The sequence below is a fragment of the Musa acuminata genome, chromosome BXJ1-8 (assembly GCF_036884655.1).
Source record: "Musa acuminata AAA Group cultivar baxijiao chromosome BXJ1-8, Cavendish_Baxijiao_AAA, whole genome shotgun sequence".
Classification (NCBI taxonomy): domain Eukaryota; kingdom Viridiplantae; phylum Streptophyta; class Magnoliopsida; order Zingiberales; family Musaceae; genus Musa; species Musa acuminata.
In genome coordinates this window covers 8182017-8203246 of record NC_088334.1, presented here as the reverse complement: position 1 = coordinate 8203246, position 21230 = coordinate 8182017, and the positions used below count along the sequence as shown (strand labels likewise).

General features: G+C 35.8%; 1 protein-coding gene across 4 annotated transcripts; it reads left to right on the top strand.

Annotated features, from left to right (window-relative positions):
- The first annotated feature begins 288 nt into the window (after window positions 1–288).
- Window positions 289–21087, top strand: LOC103993291 (uncharacterized). Of its 4 annotated transcripts, none has more exons than XM_009413300.3 (16): window positions 289–537; window positions 652–735; window positions 2540–2613; window positions 3916–3949; window positions 4543–4601; window positions 6802–6916; window positions 7006–7043; window positions 8428–8525; window positions 8670–8725; window positions 11605–11890; window positions 12092–12207; window positions 14632–14688; window positions 17014–17079; window positions 18889–18963; window positions 19886–19977; window positions 20756–21087. In XM_009413300.3, the coding sequence occupies exons 1-15, from the start codon at window positions 355–357 to the stop codon at window positions 19943–19945; spliced, it is 1401 nt and encodes a 466-aa protein (XP_009411575.2). In that variant the 5' UTR covers window positions 289–354; the 3' UTR covers window positions 19946–19977; window positions 20756–21087. The 4 variants fall into 4 exon arrangements, 2 of the variants coding, with proteins under 2 accessions (XP_009411575.2, XP_064934800.1); XM_065078728.1 differs by having other exon boundaries at window positions 19886–19946; window positions 20756–20978; XR_010475862.1 differs by lacking the exons at window positions 19886–19977; window positions 20756–21087 and adding an exon at window positions 15407–15552 and having other exon boundaries at window positions 18889–18960.
- The last annotated feature ends 143 nt before the right edge of the window (window positions 21088–21230 follow it).

Here is a 21230-nt window from a genome sequence, read left to right as displayed (position 1 = left end):
TTGTAAATACTAATTATCCATATAAAAATTTAAATAATTTACAGTATTATTGACTAATTAGATGTAAAAATATATTTTTATTATTATTGTCATCATAATAGTCGATATTTGTTGCAGTTAATGCATATGACATGTATATATATATATATATATATATATATATATATATATATATATATATATATATATATATATATATATAGTATTATTAATTACTTGAATTTGAATTTAGTGGAATACATACAAAAATTACCGATAACGGGGAATACAATGCAGTTTTGCCAAAAAGATAAAAATCGCGACATCGGCTGTGATGTGCCGCGCGACGTCACCGAGGAGGTAACGAACGGCGACATGGCGGCCTCCGGTTCCGGGATGGGCGAGTCCGATTTCGCTGTCTCCCTCTCGGCTCCTCCTCCCACGACGACGGCGGCAGACGGAGAGCCGTCCGTCGAGAAGAAGGGCGAGCCCTCCCCCTCTTACCCCCCCGCCCGATTGCCCTCCCGAAACGCTTCCTCCAAGTACGACTTCGTCAAGGTTGGTTAATTCTCACCTCGAACGAACCAAGAGATGAGGAGGTTTTTGTCGATCTAGATTTGAATTCTCAATCTCGGTTTTGTTATGATTTGATCCTTGATTAATGCCTGGCAGGTGAAAGTATGGCTGGGGGACAATGCGGATCATTACTACGTTCTGTCCAGATTTCTTCTTAGCAGGATGTTAACAGTAACGAAGGTAATTAATTAACTGGTTGCGGTTGTCGATTTGTTTCCTTTCTTGATTGTGATGGTTCCTTTAGGGTTTTTGGATCTTGGTACTATATTGATAGTGAAAGTTGGGGAGTATTACCATACAGCATAAAGATTTAGAAACCCAGTCCTTTGTGGTGAAGCTTAATCTTGGGAGATGGAAACTATGAACTTCCATCATTTTCAGTGGTTATCTGCAACATTAATAGTTCTAGATACCAACGGTCATCTAATTATGTATCATAAGATTGATTCTACCCCAAAAATAATGACAGGATTCTACGGGTGGTAGATCATGGTCCTCGATCCTATGTGTCTATATATTAATATGGTATGTTTCTCGGATCCAATTCTAAAATTGATCCCACGACATGATACGCTAATATATCATATGTCATTGGTGCATCAATGTGGTGATGGTTGTTGTCTAATTATCATGAACCACACGTGTTCGAGACGGCTCCCGAGGCAAATATGATTGTGGCATGTTTTAATATGAAGGTTGGAGAACGCAAGAACTTCTACTTTCGCCATTGACCTGTTGCTTCGTATCATAAGACTGATTACCATACTACAGCTCGTAGAAGAATGACTAACTATCACTATATTGCTGTTGGCCATAAAAGAGCTTGAGTGAGTAGAAAAGTTTGAGAGAGTAACAGGGGTTGAATGAGAGGGTAGAATCAGTTCAAAAACCCTTAGATCCGGTTTAAATGGTTAAATGGATCGTTTGAATTCAATAAATCCCAACCCTTCATCGTTAACGGTTAGATTTTGATCGTTCCACCCTGTATGGACCTCGTATTGCCTGATACGGGGTCCCATGTTATGGACTGCCCGGTACAAGGTGGTTCGCGTGTTAATCTCTTGTTAGACTGGTACGTACCACATATATCGCTCGGTATGGGGCATCACCACGAACCTTGCCTTTAAGGTCCATCAAGTTTTATGAAAAAAGGCTGGTTTTCTAATTAAAAGTTAATTTTCCTAATAGGACATATTCATGTAATTTTGTTGTCCAGAAAACTGAGACAATTTAGAGGGCAGGCTTTGGTGCCACAGTAAAGTTAGTCTGTTGCAATTTAGGTGACAAAGATATGGGCCACAGAGACAGCCTCTGATTTCAGGGATAAGGTTACATATATTAACCCTCATCCCACATTGGCCTCGTGCGGTAGCTGACCCTTAGATGACTTATTTGATCTAGAGCAAGTTAAACTGCTATCTCTTACTAAAGGTAAATTGTAGGACATTCTAGTTGAGGTAATTCAAATTGACTTTCTAACTTGCAGATATGTTTGTTCTGTATCTGTTTAGGCATAGTATAGTATGAAGTTATGAACCTTTCTTGATAGAGAATTGAGTACAGTATCGGTTTCTAGTTGGATGCAATGCTTCTGTTCTCCTGTTATGATTGTTATGAGTGGGTCAATATATTAGTGCTTTCACTTTCAAGTTTAAATATCTATTTCATCCTAATTTTTTATTGAAGGGTTTTGAATAAATAAATAGATCCTTTGTCGTTTTGCTTTGTGGAGGATGATGCTAGCAGCAGCTTTTCTTTCCTTTACTACATCTTTTTGTTTTTTGTCTAGTTGCTGTCCGCGGCACAAAAATTTTAAATATACTTGAAAAGCTTTGTTTTTGTTGTTTCACAATAGTGCACCCCATTTGTTTTTGTTGTCTAGTTTAAATTTCTTTCTTTTGTTAAACACTTTTAGTCATTGTCTCTCTCCCTTTTTTTTTATTCTTGCACAGAATCTTGTTAACTCTGAATTGCTACTTTTCAGATTCCTAATCATGTGGCTATCAAGATTGCTCTTGAACTCAAAAAGCTGCTTGTAGACAATAGCCTTCTTGATGTGTATGCTATCCTCAACTTTTTTCCATCAATTTGCCAGTGAGCTTTTGTAACCTGTTTTTGTTTGTTTTCTTTTATTTGAGGTTTTTAACATGAACACAATAGTCCTTTGATGGCATGGGATAGTGCCACTGCCACTCCATTTGTCATGGTAGGGCACCTCCTTGCTGCACTAACACTTGACACAAGCAAGTGCCAACAGCAAGCTGAGGCACAATTGGTGTGCCAAAAAAAAAAAAATCATTCAGAATCTGGAAATAGGAAAAGAACTAAGATTTCACATCTGTTGAATGCCATCTCCAGCATCAGTTTTAAGTCTGAGGTGTACTAGAAACATGCTAGATCTTTTCCATTAAACGGAACAATATTAAGAGAAAGAGATATATTCTGTCTGTTTGTTCAAGTATGGATAGTATAGCTGCAACCTTGTGTGGTTGTTATGAAAGAAGCTTACATCCCATGCCAAGTGTAGGCCAATACGCCAAAGAAGATCCATTTATGTTCTTCAATTTAGTTGTTTATGATTGACATTAATACTTCTAGATTGTTCATGTTTTTGGCATTATAATGGAGATGATTTCTGATGTTATATCTACTCTTAGATGTGCTTTTGGATATTACCTGAAATAGACATTCATGTTACAAATAAGACACCAAGAAAGATATTTATGTCATAACCCTGGGTCATTGGCACAGATGGGATTATTCATTTTGCAATCAATTTAGTTGTCATGAAAGATAGTATGTCCTGTCGGGGAACATACAAAAGTTGCACTTCATACTCTCTCTTGATGGAAAAATTTTGAATGTAAATCCTAGCACTTTGAGATATTTGTGAAGATAAAAAAAACCTTTCCTTTTCCTATTACCTTCTTGTATTGGAAAGGAGAGGTTATTGTACTGATCATTTCAGTGTTGGTGTTCTTAAGTATCATTTTTCTTTGAACATCATCTAAATGAATCCTCATTCATCAAATGCATTTTCTTTTTTTTTGTTAAGGATGATAATTAAGTGTCCAATGGCTTCTTCTTCATGTTGTTGTACGTTAATTAAGTACCTTTGTTTAGAAACCTCTTCTTTAAGTCAAACTCAAGTTTTATAAGGGAAATAGTCTTCATACATGAAGGCAAATAGAATTAGTCCATTTTTTGTTTGTGTGCTCCTTTGGGTTGGTTAAACAAGATTTTATTGGTTTCATCTGTATATTCTGAATTTATTTACAAAACTCATGCTTCTTGAGATGTGCTATTTTTTAAGCATGAACATGATTGTTTATAGCTTTGTTCATCCTAACTATTTTGCAGTTCGCAATCTGATCTGGAAACTAATCTTTTTAAGGTATTACCTCACAGCTTTTAATCCTTTTCTTTACTTTTAAAATTTTGTTGGCAATTAAAGCATATTATCAATTAGACAAACAAAGTGAGGTTTTTTAGTTTATCCATCACCTGCTACCTTATCAAATTTTTTTGTTTGTTCTTTGATATATGAACTGTAAAACGTCATAGAAAGTAGAAACTATGATCATCTGATCATCTTGGGCTATGTAATTTATGTATAGCTTCTTCCCTGCTCCCACTTATATATCAACAGTGCAAAACATATTCTGGATTAGTTTTCACTGCTTGTTTTTGCTGAAGAATAATAAGAATTTACTGTTTTATGACTGAGTTTTCTGTGGTTCTTGTTTGCTTGAGAAGATTGTCTTGTATCGACTCAATACAGTTCTGAAAAGTGAAAAATGAATTAAGTTGAAGCTGTTTTACTTGCTTAAATGGGTTAAACATCCTCCCTGCTATAGAGTTCACAAATATGCTAACGAATTCGTTTATGTTTCTGTTGCATTTGATAATGATTTCCTATTTTAACGAAAAGCCACTTTTTTTTGAACATTTTCTATATTTCAATTGATTTTTTGTATCCATATGCAGCTTATGCTGCGAAGGGGTTATGGAGAAGAGTACATAAACCGTTATAAGATGATGACCAGGTAAGTCTTTGGGCAGCAAATGCATTCAAGATATCCTGGATTCATGCCCTGTAACAAATTGATAAGTTTGATCTTATTAATGTGCTATTTGGCACATCATTTGTAACTGTACTTTGATGATTATATGACATATCCATTGTCTGTTTTGTTGCTTTTGAACTATTTTGCATATGTCCCGACACCTTTATTGTACTTGTATAGTTTGATCTTTGAAACCTGAAGATACCATCCATATAAGTTGTTATGAGTCAGTATTTACTGGTTCAACAGTCAATCAAGACATGGACTAGCAATTTCTCCCATTATTGTCCGGTATGGGCTGTGCCACCTAGTTAAGTCATTGTATTGGATGTACCACCTGGTGGTGAACAGACCTGTACTGAACTGTACCATTCTTTTTTTAGTTTTTGACAATTGTCACAACTGTATTTTTTTTCTTCTTCTTTCTCTCCTGTCAGTCTTTATCCTTGTTATCCTCCTGGTCCACCTCCTCTGTTTTCTCCTCCTCATCGGCTTCTTCCTTCTATTCGTACTCTCTTCTATCTCTTTCTCACTCTCACTATGCGGTCTAGGCAGTAACTAATGGTACAGATGTACTGAGTGTTGGTACACTGACGCATACTGGTGATGTACCTATCCTACTGTCGACAGTATCGGTACCTGACCAAGATTTTAATCTACAGAAATATGTAGATTAATGTGCCCAAGGATGCTCACTTTTTGTGACAATTTGATGTCTAAACTGCCCTATATTGGTATCAAGGGAAAATCTGACTTATGTTGGAATGGTTATTTGCATGTTTACATGTCACTTTGGCAGTTAGCCTACATTTACATGCTTCATCTGGCCAATAGCTTGTTGTCTTTAAGTTCTTTGACTTTAAGCATGAGTACCATTTTCAAGTTTTTCATTGTGATTTTTTGTCAAATCTACTAATACATAGCCTGCTTCTAGCCAAAATTAAATCACCTGGATGAAACCATTTTTCTTACCATTACAAAAATCGCAAAACATTAAGATCATGCTATGGATTTAAGATCCACATTAATCATCTAGATGCTATTATTAGTGCATCTTTCTGAGATATTATAGAATAATATACTGGCATTGAAATAATAAAAGTAACTGGTTAGTACTCGAGACTTAAGAGGATCTTTTCTGATTCTCCAGACATTTTTTCTGTTTTGGTCTCAGTTATCTTATAGGTTTCTAAGTACAGTTCTGATTCTCATTTCTCCATGATATGCCTAGTTCATTATAGGGTACAGATTGGTACCAGTGTGTATCTTGTTTTAGCTTAGCCAACCCCAGATCAGGCCCATTTCTCAAGTGTAGCTTTTGACTTCATGAACATTATGCAGTAGATATCTGGCTACTAACATGAGATGATATAGGATCAATTTCAAACAATCTACTAACATGAGATGATATAGGATCAATTTCAAAATTGTTTGAAACAAGATTACAACTCTGATATTGTTGTCGGTACACTCTTAGTCCTCCATGTGACTTGATATTGTTTTAGGTTTATGTAGTTGCTTTGCTTTGATATATTCTGTATGATTGTTGGGTATTTATGAATTGTTTTCAATTGAGTTCTAACGCATTATTGTCTGCTTGACTTGTTAAATTATATTACTTTATTGACATATTTTACTGGTATCATGTTTTTATTATCCTACTTCATATGCTTGTTCATGACATGTGCATAAAATATTAGATGTTAAGTTTTCCTGAGACAAGTAGCATAAGTGACGCTTTATTTTTACAAAAATATTAAAAACAAAAAGTACTTCTGTTGTTTTGGCATGCTTGGCCAAACCAGCAGGTTGTGCTAAGTGTCCCAACACCTGGTATGGCATGGTACTGGCCCGAGATCGGTCTGTCACATGGTATTACAATCCAAGTTAAACACTTGTGCCTGCATATTCCAATTACTATTTTGGCTAGCAAACCAATTTTTTGAAAAGAGTCATTCAGGTTGTGGGAAAAGCTTATTATAATGTTTTGACATTAAATTACCATGTTACTTCGTATTCAATATGCCCCATGTTAAAGGTGCTTAGTTCGTAAAACATAATTTTCATTTTTTGCCTATTAAATTTGTCCTTGTTTTCAAGTTTAAGTCTGTAGGTCTTTTCTCCTTGTATTCTGTAAATCATATGCTTTATTCTATTTTTCCTGGTCATTTTGTTTTAGGTTTCATCACCAAAGAGTACCACTAGTTATTCTTGTATGTGGAACTGCATGTACTGGGAAATCGACAATTGCAACACAACTTGCTCAAAGACTAAATTTACCAAATGTCTTGCAGGTCATTTTTTCATAACTGATTGTAACTTGGTTTTATTTAAGATAACAACTTGAAAATCGTGGAATAATGTTGTAACATTTCTTCTGCAGACAGATATGGTGTATGAATTATTGCGCACATCAACAGAGTGAGTGATTTATCATTTATATTGCCTCTTTTATTTGAATCAATATTTTTAATGCTAGAATTCTGTAAAGTTCTTGCCAGTTTGTTAACTGAATGGTGCAGGCTTGATATGAATCCTCTTGCTGTTGTCCTTTTTTGCTTTAAATCTAGATACTGAAATCTGAATCTGTAAGAATTGTATCGGTTACTAAAGTAGTCACTTGAGGGAGCCTCATGCCTTAGGCACTTGAAGTCTTGAATTGATGTATTTGTTCAAGCAATTCACTTAGTGAGGGACATGAATCAGAACTTTTAGTCTCAAATGGGACGATGCCTAAAACCATTATTACAATTTTGCTTTGGATAACATCATAAGACTACAGTAGATATTATTTTGTTGCATCTGACATCCATTGCACTTTAACAATACCTCATTACCGTGTAACTTTTCTGAGCGACATGCAACTGTCTTAACAACTGACTATTACGACCCACTAGCACTTTCTTTTCATTCTGAAATCATTTTAGTTTAACTGCAGTCCATTTGATATTAGCTTAACTACAGCATACCCATATTATACTTTTGAACATCAATTTGCTTAATGTTGGGAAAGTTGAGACTTGCCAGGCACCAAACTTGAAATCACCTTGTAGAGGATTAACCTCTATCTACTTTCATAACCACATTAAAAATCTAGACACCTTATCAATGAACTGAGATACTCCATTTATTTGCAGCCGAAAATTTAACTACACTATTGGTGAAACTTTGTGGGGAAAGGACTACTTAATCGGAAGATTGATTGAGATATTATAATATATATAATGCTTTCATGGTGATTCAAGGATGAGTTCAAATGTTGTTTATAAAAATGTCTATTCTTAGTGTCCAATATGAAAGAGTTCTAACTTGTATGGTAATTTAAAGATGAGTTTAAATGTTTTACTGTTTGGAGATGATTTTTGAATTTTGGTAGAATTATTGCTTTATATAATATGTTAATACTTAATACTATAAAGGTTTGTATCCTAATTATGTACTTCTAGAGTTCTATCTATCTTCTTTTTCGGTTCATATGCTGTGTCTTCTGTGAGGTACTATTGTATATGAAGTTGAAATATTTAAAAAAGACAAGAAAGAGAGCTCTTATGAAACGCCAGTCAAAAGGCACTTCATCTACAGTTAAGATATCGTTGTTTCCCTTCTAGAAACTTTTTTATTTATGGCAGTATGGTGTATTGTAATTTCTCTTTGTTGTAGTCACTCATATTGACTTTTCTTGCATTATCATACTTTGTGTAATCACCTGGATCACATGTAAATAATAAGGCATCAGGATCGTGCACTATTTGCTCTTCATATTTTAGAACATTTAAAACATTATTTCTTCTGATACTGCTTGCAGTGCTCCATTGACATCTACACCAGTCTGGGTTCGAGATTTTGATTCATCTGAAGAGCTTATAACAGAGTTCTGCAGAGAATGCAGAATTGTTCGTAAAGGTAGGTAGTGATGTTTCCTGGCTGTAAAATCCAAGTCCAAGTTGGTATCTGTAAAATGCACAGTATGCATAAAGAAGATTGCTTTAACTTGTTAATCAAGTGTTTTCCCTCTTGCTCATCTAAATATGCTTACCTTGATGATAGGCTTGGCTGGTGATCTGAAGAAGGCGATGAAAGATGGGAAGCCTATCATAATTGAGGTATGGTAGGTCTTAAACAGGACATACTAGTTTATGACAATAGCATATGGAGTCTGTACTTCTAAGTTCCACCAGATATATGCCCTGTTGCCTGTTGCTCTGTGAAAGATTTTACAAGAATGCGGGTCTGGCAGGTTTCTAATACGTTGATTATTATAATGGTTATTTGGCCAAGAGTATTGTATGAGTCTGATCTTTCACATGGGATGGGGCTCAAGCTAATGGACAGTTTAGATGTGAGGATCAAATGGTTGTAATTTAAAGTTAATTTGAAGAAGATTCTCGCCTAAAAGTTGAAAATTTTGCAACGTATGGTGTCTAGAGGTATTGATGGGTTGTGTTGGTCGTATTTGTTTAAATTATGTCAATTCAGGTTAGCATCTGCATTCGTAATTTCGTACTGTACCGACATTTCGAGCTTAGCTCGGTACGGTACGGTATAATCATACCAGTCTATATATATATATATATATATATATATATATCATAAAAAAATTCAAAAATAAAAATGGGGCGACGTCATCAAGGCAACATTGCCTCGTTTCTTTTCCCCGCGTGGGGAGAAGAAACCTCGTTTTCTTCTCCTCGCGAAGCCTCGGCGACGTTGTTGAGGCTTCTTTTCCTTGCGCGGATGAGAACTCGTCGACGACCCCGAGGTCTCGTTACCTCAAACGAAGAGGAGGCGACATCTCATCTGCGGCGTCCAATGAGGGAGGGCGACGACAGATCGGGATCGTCGAGGGAGTGCGGTGTCGGATCTCCAGGTTCTCCCTTTTCTTCCTTCTCCCTCGGCTAATACTGCTCGGTAGTGGGCAGCGATGGTCGAAATCGATCGTTACCGATCGATTTCAGGCGGTAACGGGGCGGAAATAGCCCCAATCGACGGTACTGCCCGTTACGAGCGATATCATTCGAAATTAAAATCCTTGGTTAGCATCAATTAAAAGATTAATATGTAGTTATTCTTTAAATTGATTAATCATGTCATTTCTGGTTATAACTTTTTATAGATCTCACTGACAGTGAAGGATCCATGTAGTTGACCCCAAATAGTCGGGGCTCACGGCTTTGTTGTTGTTATTGTATATGTCATTTCTAGATTAAGTATGTTCACATCATATGAATTTCAAGTTTCTGTCAATCAAGTTTAAAATCTTGGTCCAATGTTGATACAAGTTGGTGGTTGGACTGGTAAAAAAAACACTATGGATCAATGTATCAATGCTATGGGTTGGTACCACCTAAAACCAGGGGGAAAAATGGTAAAGGGATGGGGGGTTGGGGTTGAATAGGAGGTGGCAGCAGACATGGACAAGGTGGAGACGATGTTGATGTGATGGAGAGGAGGGGAAAGAGAGAGTGTGAGAGAAAGCCCCCAAGAGGAAGAGAAGTTGAAAAAGAGAGAAAAAAGGACATCTACCACAACCATCAAAAATAAAAATGTATGCAACAGTCTGTTTACCGCCTAGTACTGTTAATAGCCTGCTGACCATCTAGTAAGTTTGGTATGGTGAGCTATGCGGTAAACATGATATTGTTACAAAATACAAACTGGATGAAATCATGTGATTCACATTGTGGTTGGCTGTCAGATTTATTAACACCTGTTTGTAATGGCCGGTATGTGTGGTTTAGTAAACCTTGTTCCCCCAATTCAGGTTGTTATCATGTCAAGTTTAGAAGTAACACCCCTGCAAGTGTTTCAATTTTCAAGCTTAAGTAACTCCCAAGTCCCAACCCTTCCCACCTCGCTCCTCTCTCATGTTTGCATGCTGTCAATGGCAAGCAGCAAGTGTGGCAGCAGAAAGCAGGGAATTCAGTGGCAACAAGTGGTGTTCTCAGTCATTGGCATGTGATTCATTTCATGGAGGTGATTGGTGGCCTTAGAGGTTGCTCTTTCCCCATTCACATCTGCGCCAAACTGCTTTTCTTCCTCTCCTATGACAGCCGTCCTCATCCTTGTCCTTTGATAGTTTGTAGCTGAAAGTTGGCTGATTCAGTTGAGGATCGGCTGGAATTGGGTTGGCTATGACCAATAATAACTCAACTTGGCTGTTAGGACTCTAGCTAGGAGAGTCCTAATTGAGAGAGACATTCATGTAAAACCTACCTAAGCCGACCCCTATTAAAGAGGTAAAGAGATCGGCTAGGGTTAGGAGGTTGTTTCTTAAAGAAGAATTACGAGTTGTAAAGGAATAGGAGTCTTAAGAATTAGGAGTTGTAAAGGAATAGGAGTCTTAAGTAAGAGTCCTATTAGGAGTTGGTTAGAAGTAGGAGTCTTGAGTAGGAATCCTATTAGGAGTTAGGGTTTAGAAGCCCTATAAATAGTCATGTATTCCTCCTCTTTTCACAAGCAATAGATGAATCTTTTCTGCAGCCTTTGAGCAACAACTTGGAGGGAGGAACCCCTATAGAGTTCCAAGGAGGCCGATCCCCTAAAGAGATCAACCCCAAGTTTAGAATCTGCAAGGGTTCTAACAGGCTGATCTACGAATCATAAATAAATTAGTGGATCTAATTGTCTCCCGTTGAACATCTTATTTTGTAATCTAATAAAGTCAATTCTTGAGCAGACTGCAACTAAAGCATTTCGTTTGCTGTTGGTATATAAAACCATCCAGTGATGTTGAAAATAGCACACATTAGTAGAGAAAGTAATCTAATTAGATTTCAGATTGTTGTATCATGACACTTTGACAAATTCGTCATTTGAAGTGAAAACTTAATTATATTTATCAGGTATTGGTTTATAAAAAATGAAATTGCTTAAAATTCAAAGAGTTCTCCAAATTAATCAGGGTTCGATTTCTCTTTATTATTCTACTAGTTCATTCATTTTTTACAATTGGTTGTGTTCTTGTCTTACCTGATTGTTTCAGGGTATACACTTGGATCCAAGTATTTATCTAATGGAGGAGGAGAATAAAGATTCCCATACAAAAGACAGAGAATCAGGAACTTTGGTGGAGGATTCTGCGAAACCAGTGGAAAATATACTAGATAATGCTACTGAACAGACCCAGTCTGCATCTGCAAGTGATGCTGAGAATACTATGACCTACTCAGTAACTGAAGGAACTGTGGATGAGAGGGATGCTTCTCAAACTGAGGTTACCAATTGCTCAAGAGCTACTAGTGTTGCAGAAATTGCTTCTGGACCTCAAGGTTTTCTCATTAGTCTTCATTAGTTTATAAGTATCTTAACTCTGGATAATGATTATAACATCTTATCTAACAAGGAGTTCCATGATAATAACTTAAAGGTCATTTCACAGGTATAGACAAAAGTAAAAAAAAAAAAGAAGAAATTTCCATATCTGCAATTTTCCATGTTATTTTCTGTTAATGCTCTTTATGAAATTTCAGGCGAAGTTCATAAAGATTCAGAGTTACAAAGTAGTAACTCTTACAAAAAAGAAAAATCAGCTACTGAACCAATAATCGTACCAATAGTTCTGAAGATGTCTGAGTTTGATCACAAGGTTTCCCTTTTTTCCTTTCTTATTTATCATTGGCTATGTGTTGGAAATGTTTGCTGTTTGTACATTATTAGATGCCATGTATGATAACAGCTAACTAGGTTTGAGGTTTGATTCGTCTATCTAGTTTATCATTGATTTCATTATAGAATTGTCTGTTTATTCTTATGTTACATAGTTAGGACTGTGTCCTCACTCTCTCTCTCCCTCCCTCTCTCCCTCTTCCTCTCTCTTTTGTGTGTGTCTTTTTTCCTTTTTTTTTTTTCGATGAGGAAGGGGTTTGCTGTAAGCCTGTAACTTGCCATATCATGTTTGATAATATAGTGAATGAGAAGCACTAAATATTGATATATTCGCTAGGAAGAATTGATGCATTGTTAAATAAAAAGTTATAAATAAAGCAAAATATAATAAGCTGCCCAGAATTATACTGATGTTGGAGAATAAGCAATTATAGCAATCAGTAATAATCAACAAACATGATACAATTAACAAGTAATACATAACTCTCTATTTTTCACTTTCCTGCAACTTGACATGCTTACTCAACTTGTTATGAGATTCTTTATCATTAAGCATTATAACCTAACCTTACAATTCTGATTTCAGTGTGCTCCAGTAAGTTATTGTAATAAAGATCCTTGCTTCAATTCTTATAAGAAAAGCTTTCCTCAGTTGTTCTTTTGGGTTTTGGGTTTTTCCTTTGGTACATGGGTCAACTTGACAATTTGTTACTCTTTATTGGAAAAGGAAACAAATTGACATTTCAGGAACATATGTGCAACTTTCAGAAACATAGGTTTGATGTGTAAACATTCTGTCATTTTAGGGAATTGTTGAAGTCAATAATTTCTCATTGGTTGCCAATTAACCAGAATAATATTTGTTTAACAGTAGATGCTTCCCTTCTGTAGTGTGGGTTTATGGTAGTTGTTGGCTTGTTGCATTGGATGTCTCCTTCACGGTGCACCATCCAAAGCACATGCATGCATATGCTTCTAAAAACATGTAAGGCTGGCTCGTCTCTTTCTCACTTTCTTTTATTGTCATTCTTTTTCTCAAGTTCTGAGGTAGCTAGAAGCAGTTGCCTGCTAGTGGTGAGAACCGTCATGGATCATAAAACAGTCAATGAGTGGCATGAGTGGTTATATGCAACCCCTTCAAATTTTTTCCTCCTTTTCTTTCTCTTTTTTCTTCCTTTCATATTTTCATCCTCTGCCATCCTTTTTGTTAATTGCCAGGATCTTGCTAGAAGCAATTGGCCCATTGATCCCTAGTTGGAATTTGCTAGATTGTCACTAAATCCTGACTGATTTCCATGGATTTTATGAGTGATGGCAGCAAGGGGGGCGTGAAATGGCCAGGATAGGATTGAGACCGACCAATTCCAACTAGGACCATCCGAAATGGATGTGAATAATCAATCTAGGAAAACATGGAATTACTGTAAATTTGTGCATTTACACAGCCACTAGTATCTTAGTTGCTCATGGTTGTTAATTTATATTATATTGCTTCTCTTTTTAGGTTTAGCTTATGACACCACTAATTGGGTGCAAGTCTCATGCTTGTGAAGTAATCTATAGGTTTTCTTGGAAGTCTGATATTTTTATTTATATTTCCATGTGGGAACTCTTAAGTTGTTTTGTTTTTATTCAAGTAATTGAAGTTGTCTGTATAAAGCCATTGACTTGATTTTGTTACGAAGAATAAAGTGGAAACCTTGCTTTTCTTTTTGGGTTTTCATCTACTTTTTTTTATGGAATTGAATGTCAAATATTTGAATATGTTATGTCAAATGCTATGCCTTCTAAATGTCTTTTAACAAACCACCATTCATCAGTGAAGATTTCAACTTCTGGTGAGTCTTTTGTTGAGTCAAATTCTGAATTAGCTGAGGAAACATATTAATTGCTGGTATTCATCTTTCTTTTTATCAGCCAGGCAATGTACTTATCTGCAGTATTTTATGTTTCAGTTGATAATGTTTGTTAATAGAAGGTGCAAAATATCATCGAAAACAGGTGACTTATGTATTACTACATTTTGTACCTCTAAGTTTGAAATGAATTGGATGGATCCTTGTGGTGCAGTCATTGGACTGCTAAGAAGTTTAAAGGACTTCTTTTGGCTTTATTTGACCACCACATGATTGAATAGTCAGCAATGGACAGACCGATTCTTGAGTCAAGCAGCTATTTTTTCCTTAACAGTTCAACGCTTGCATCAAGTTCAACAATATAATCTCGAAACAATTTTCGACTCCACATGCTGCTACGCTTGTTGTTGTTCTCTTTGGCCATTAGGAATAAGAAAAGATTACTAATAACTGCAACCTTCAGTGGCTTCCTGCAATGGTAGCTATAGTTATGATCATTTCTGGAGGAGTAACATGTTTCTGATATAACTATGTTCTTACTTGGTCAGGCTCTGCTAGAGGAATGGATTACCACTAGAACAGTTAAAGATAAATGCCTAGTTCAGGTGAATGGCATGACTTGCTTTTGTTGTAACACATTATGTTTTACCTGTTCTGTTTTAACTGGCAGAAGGTAGCTGATAATAGATTACCATCACTATTGCTTTGCAAACATATCTTGCAGCTCAGACTACATTGCAACTATAATTTTTTCTAGCTAGAGATGGTGCACTTCCATAACAAACATAATCTACAGTAAATTGCTATGTGGTTCTAGTTTGATTCTTACTTGAAGATTGTTGTATTGTGTACCAATCCTGTACTGGTCCCCTCTTGGTGCAATGGCAAGTGTTCATACTCTCGATATAGTTGTTGGTAATAGGACTTGTTTGGTTTTTGGTGGTTTTGAAAAATAAGATATCATCTTTGGTAATTATTATATAAAAAATCTATCATCTACAGAATGCATCATGGTTATATGTATTGTCCAAAATCTTAATAACATATCATGAGCATAATATTTAAATAAAAGATAAAATATGATACTTATGAGTTATGAGTCAACATGATAATCACAATACATCATAATTCAGTAAGAAACAAGACATGATAGTTCAATGGTTCCAATACAACATGTCAAATCTTCAAAATCCACCCTCTAAGCCTAAAACCACATCTGAGTGATGTGGGGGCTAGAGATCTACTGATATCAATTATCAATCTAGGAAGTTGTAATTTTGGTTTACATATTTTTGATATCAATTCCATGTCATGTCTATACAGAAAACTCACCTGATGGTTTGTGAATGAGATCAGGAGTTCCACCTGAGCAATGAGGTAGATCTGGGTAAAGTACTAGCCTGTACAGAGCATACTGGTTATCAAACTTTACCAACCTTAACAGGACTCATACTGGCTTATTACATTAGGTATATCACACTGTTTGGTTTGGTGTATACCACTAGTACTAGGTGGTCTATACTTTTATATTCCATTAATATGGTACATAATGCTTGTACCAAACAGTACAGACCAGTGTGGTGGTCCATGCTTTTACTTGTGTTGAACGTAGCTGAGGACCGGCCGTCCTTTTTCTTGAAACTATGAAAACAAGGAGATCTTCCTAAAAGTGGTTGCTGTTGCTCTTATACAATCAATACCTTTTTTTTATAGAGGCATGCTTATAATCAATATTTTACTTTTAGGATGATTTCCTCACGACCTACTTATGTAAACACAACAAAATCAAAAGCAAACTACAGTAATATTTGGTTCCGCTTATGGGCTTGGTATCACTTTACATGGACTCCACACAAGTATTTTCCACTTGATCTGTACCATGCAATATTTAGTGGTCCAAGGCTGGACTAGCATTTACACTGGTCGTACCACTCATTGTCTTAAAATGCATAATACAGAGCTTTCTTTGGGAATTTGTTGGATGCACTTTCTGAGTCTTACAATCTTAAATCAATTTGAGGATTCAGAGGGATTAGGGCTAAAATGAATATGGGTATGGGTTGTGGTGGCAACTTTAATCCCCCCCACAAGGCAAACAGATAAGAGGCAGAAGATGAGGAGACTCACTTCATGTAAGAAGACAAGGAGATTCACTTTGTGTCTTCGATAAATATGATTTCAATTCACACATACACACATATCCTCAATTTTTTTCTTTGTTTTCTCTGTTTTTCTTCCCTTTACTTCCTGGTAGCTGCCTGTGTCAGCAGGTCAGGATTGCAGTCCTCAGTAGGTATTATTTGAATCTATACAAACACACAGATGCATACAAAATAAATTGTCAATATTTTCTGTCTTTGTTTTAATTGGTGGCTGGCTACTGTAGCTGTCATTGGTGTACCATACCTGTCTTGCTGATTTAGTGTGGAATGGACCAGTTATTAATTCTTGTTTTCTAGTATAATTTTCACATTTAGTGTGGAATGGACCAGCATACAATATAGATGTGTTATTGACTTTTAAGATAATAAATAGGTAACTGTGGTCAAATTAAGAATTTATCTAGTTTAGGATGATTGACAAGCTCATTTAAGAAAGTCATTCAATGATAAGTAGTAACAAATGGGTGAAGGGGTTACGTGATTATCTGATATCATTCATGGCATAATAACAAGAATATGATGGTAAAAAATTAGTTTAAAGGAAGAAGGGAAATATATATCCAAATGTATGCAACCAAAATTTTGATATGAAAATTACATCATTTGAATATGCTTTCGCAACACTGTAGCATGAAAATGATTGCATCCACTTAAACAGCTGAACATGTAAACCAGATATTAGAACAATGTATTTTTTCTGATCTTTTTTTTATCTTGTCATGTCAGAGGCTATGACAAAGAGCAACCTTTTTTCTCCTTATCTTGCAGGACCAGAATAAGCTTATAAGCAATCTCAAAATTATTCAGGAATATCTTTGCTCTTTTGAGTCACAGGTAAACCTTTTTTTTTTTTTGGCTTTTGAAGATGACATTGCTTATATTGACAAGGTTCTAAAGTGAGTGATGGTAGTTTGTAGATAAACTGTAACTATTTTATTCAAGTTGACACACACTTCACAGAGTACACTTAAATAGCATAATGAAAAATCCAACTTAGCAAGTTTGGAGAAGTATAGCTCAATGAAATAAACTGACAGCAACTAATGTAGGGAAGATATTCAAAAGGAAGCTGAACTCTTAATTTAATGCTTCCAAATAAAATGTTTAGCCAGGATACGAGGATTCCTGTAGACGGCATTTCAATTTGATTTTTTTAGCTCTATGATGATTGTGTTTTCTTTGGAATGGAGTTCCTTACCATTAGTGATGTGCATCACTAGGGCTTGTTGCCAAGTCCCAAAATTGGAATTGACAAAAGCGATCCTGTTGAGAATTCCCTTTTTCACTACTGTCAATATTCCAATATGCCCCAAATATCCACAGTTTAAGATTTTATTCCTTCATCCACAACCTTTTTTCAGCTGTAACTTTTGTGCTTGCCTTGCTTTGGTTATTGGGCATGGAAAATCTTTTGGAAGTGTTTGTTGTTAGTTGACACTAATGTAGTCCCATTTATGAATGAGTGATTTTAATTGACTGGCAATCAAAAGATGAAAGTTGCTCTCGTATACCGTAAGTCAAAAAAAAAATGGGGAAGGAATATGTAGAGAAACATTGATGAAAGATAAGCGTAACCATTTTCTTTCTTATTAATTATAGCTGCAATGTTGATAATTAAATCTCTCAACCGAAAAAAATGTTTTATTATCTAAGATATTCTAGAATTGTGTTCAAGATTTCTGCATAATTTCCAAAGAGCAACTTGTTGCTTACATATAATATAGGTAATGAAGGAGAAAAAAGATTCTCAGTCTGTAGGCCCTTGGGCAAATGAAGTACTATGCTTTAATAAATTGTTGACTGTATGGAAAAATGTGAATGTTTTATCCGGAGAGAAAATAACAGGCTTGTGGTCTTATTGAGATTACCTCATTTCTGCTATTGATTCTTATCTCTGTTCACTATTATAGTCATGCATCACAAAATCACTGCTGCAAGATAATTTTCTAAATTTTTAAACAAAAAAACATATTATTATGCTGTTAATATCAACTTAAGCACCTACTGGCTTTCTGTGTGCCCCTGAATATGTCAAGAAGCATAATTCGAAAAGCTAAGTTGAAGCATGGTTGCTTGTGCAGTAATGTAAAAAAATCATTGATCAGTGATCTAGTTTAACTGGTTCGAATAACACAATAGGTTATTTAATGACTATCAACAACACCAGCCATAGCAAAAGCCTAAACTGAAGTTCTGTTTGACGAATGATTGTAATGAACTGTTGTACCGGTGGAGATGTTGTTAAGTGTGTGTTTTTGTTAGTATTGGATCTACCTAAAGTTGGTTCATGTTTTCGTAGGATAAATATTCACGGTCTAGTGATATAGATTCTCCTGTGAACTGCATGCCAGTCTTTATAGGTCATCTATCGCTTCCTTTATCATCTGTAGAGATGATCTGTACCTTTCAACCCCATAAAACGAATAAAAATATGATATATTAATTTTCACATTTTAATTCTTATCAAGATTAAAACTATGGTTGGTTTAGCCTAAATTTAGATTTTGTTGCATAACTATTCTGATTTTTGTTGTTTGCAGTTGGCTTTTTGTTTTTTAAATAAAGGAGTGTTCAAATAACGATGCCGTCGATTTTGTTCTTAGTCATGTCTGTTCTGTCATGTTACCTTTGATCATTGGGCAGGGTATGACTGTTGTAAACATCTCTGCCACAACGTTCCCTCAAACATTGGATCGGCTCCATAGCTATCTTCTTCAGGTAGGAAGACATCTTGAAACACTATAATGGTGCAACAAATGGAAATGATTTCACATGTATTATAAGTTTTCAGTAGATTCATTATGAGTATTTGCTGGACTTATTTGGCGCAAGTCCCACTGAACCTGGAGATTGGATCATTACAAATTTTTCTTACAACTGAGAGCCCAGGTACAGAACATACCATAATAGGGATATGTTTATAAACAACATGAAATGTTTTAGTTACAATGAGAAAACAGCTTATCCTACTGGATAATAATTAAATCAATTAATCAATTAAACGAGGCTTAGCCAAAATTTTAGGTTGAGTTAGCAAATTACTTGAAATTAGGTCATTTTAGACAAGTTTTACAATTGACAATGGACAAGATGAATATGCTGTTAAAGTATGTGTTAATTGTGATCAATAAATGTGAATCATATTCTTGATTCCTTTTGTAATCTAATTATATAATTTTTGTATTTATATTGTTATGGACAATACACGTGTATATACTGTTATGGAGCTTACCAAAAGATCTTCATACAATAATAATGCAAATACTTATGTATATGAAAAGAATATCTAGAAATGATTATTATCCGGAATAATACCAAAAGACCTTATCGTTTAACTTAGAATTTGCCAGCATCTGCAGTCATATTTTATCCATCTTCTGAACTGCTGATAGCATTCTGATAGATGCCTTTGCCATTGTTTTGACATTTAAATTGATAATATATTATGCTAATGTGGAATTGAAGACAAGATACTTATTGTCCTTTATAAAAGTTAAATGATCATAAAGGATCCATGTATCATGTCCACGAAAGAGCTAGTTAATTACAAGATGTTTACTGTACTTTTTGTGAGAAGATTGTTGCTGTCATTTCATGACATCTGTATCCTAGTAACCTATTTGGATATATCCAATTTCAGTGTATCGAACAAGGTGTTTCTGCAGTAACTTCCAGAAGCAGCAGATCAGAGAAGAATTAAGGTAGTCAGAGCTATAAAATTTCAGTTGGCAGGTACAACGAAACTAGTTGCTGAAAATTTTTCATACCACTTTATATAATGCAAGGTTGCAAATGATCACAATCCATGCATGTCATTATCATATGTCTGAAAAGATAATGCAATCAATTGCCATTTTCTATTGGGAAAGAAGCATCTCCTATTCAGAGCTACCAGTTCTCTCCAATTCTCCATCTCAATCATCCTTCTTATAACAGTCTCTTCTCCAACCTGCCATGTTTTGACCTTGTGATTCATATTTATCCTTTCGTCTCGTCTCCCGTGTCACACGTACAAATAGGGCCCATGCAAGTGCACAGTTAAGATCTAAGATGAGGTAAGGAGATTGTTAAGATGTGAGAATTGGAGGTAGATCGGGATCCTCCAGAAATTGGAGAGAATTTCAAACTCTTATATTTGATTTCTCCAGTGTAGGATGAGATCTCCTTTGGCTTGTGAATTTTCAGCCTTTCTTGGTGATTTACTGTGCGAAGGAAAATTAAATTGTGTTGTGAAATTACTTCTGAATGGATTGATCCAATCGAGTACTGACTGCTTTGTTCTCCGTTCAAAAACAAGAATTGGCATAAGCCTACTGACTGCTTTGTGCTCTGTGCTGACTGATTGATCCAATCGAGTACTGACTGCTTTGATCCAATCGAGAATTGGCATAAGCCTACGGAAGTTTCCTGGTCCGTTCAAAAAAGATAAAATAGCATAAACTGAGGTTTGCAGTTATTTCAATGAAGAATATGTTAAACATCTGACTAACCTCATTCATTCCTCCTGCAGGGCCTCCCGTGATGCTCCATCACCCAGTGTCTTTAGTCTCGAGAGGCTTAGCGGCTGAGGCGTTTTCTTAGATGGTTCTGCATCCACATGCAAGAATTCTCCAGCATCCAATATATGCACTTTCTATGATACGTAGGGAACTGTAATGTTAATGAAACATGGAATTCTAGACGTCCGTTATAGTGTGACATGTCTTTTGAGCATATGGGTTCTCAATAATTCAGACTCCCTATGTTTTGGTAATCTCCCCTCTAATATTTAAGCCTGAATGCAACTGTTTCATTGAGACATTTCCAGTTTATGCAATATTACCTATTCATTTGTGCTCATCAGTCTCGCCTACCTACCTTGTGATAGGAGGCAGCGATCGGGGATGTCGGAACTCACCTGCGAGGACAGCATTGCTTCCAATCGCGGTGCAGGTAAGCCAGACGAGTAATGGGTACCACTAATTAGCGTGAATCTATTAGCAGGG

Coding starts and splice junctions, on each gene's coding strand:
- LOC103993291 (XM_009413300.3), top strand. CDS start 355: ATGGCGGCCTCCGGTTCCGGGATGGGCGAGTCCGATTTCGCTGTCTCC. Junction 2,614..3,915: donor GACAATAGCCTTCTTGATGT/GTATGCTATCCT, acceptor ACTATTTTGCAG/TTCGCAATCTGATCTGGAAA. Junction 8,726..11,604: donor GGAAGCCTATCATAATTGAG/GTATGGTAGGTC, acceptor TGATTGTTTCAG/GGTATACACTTGGATCCAAG.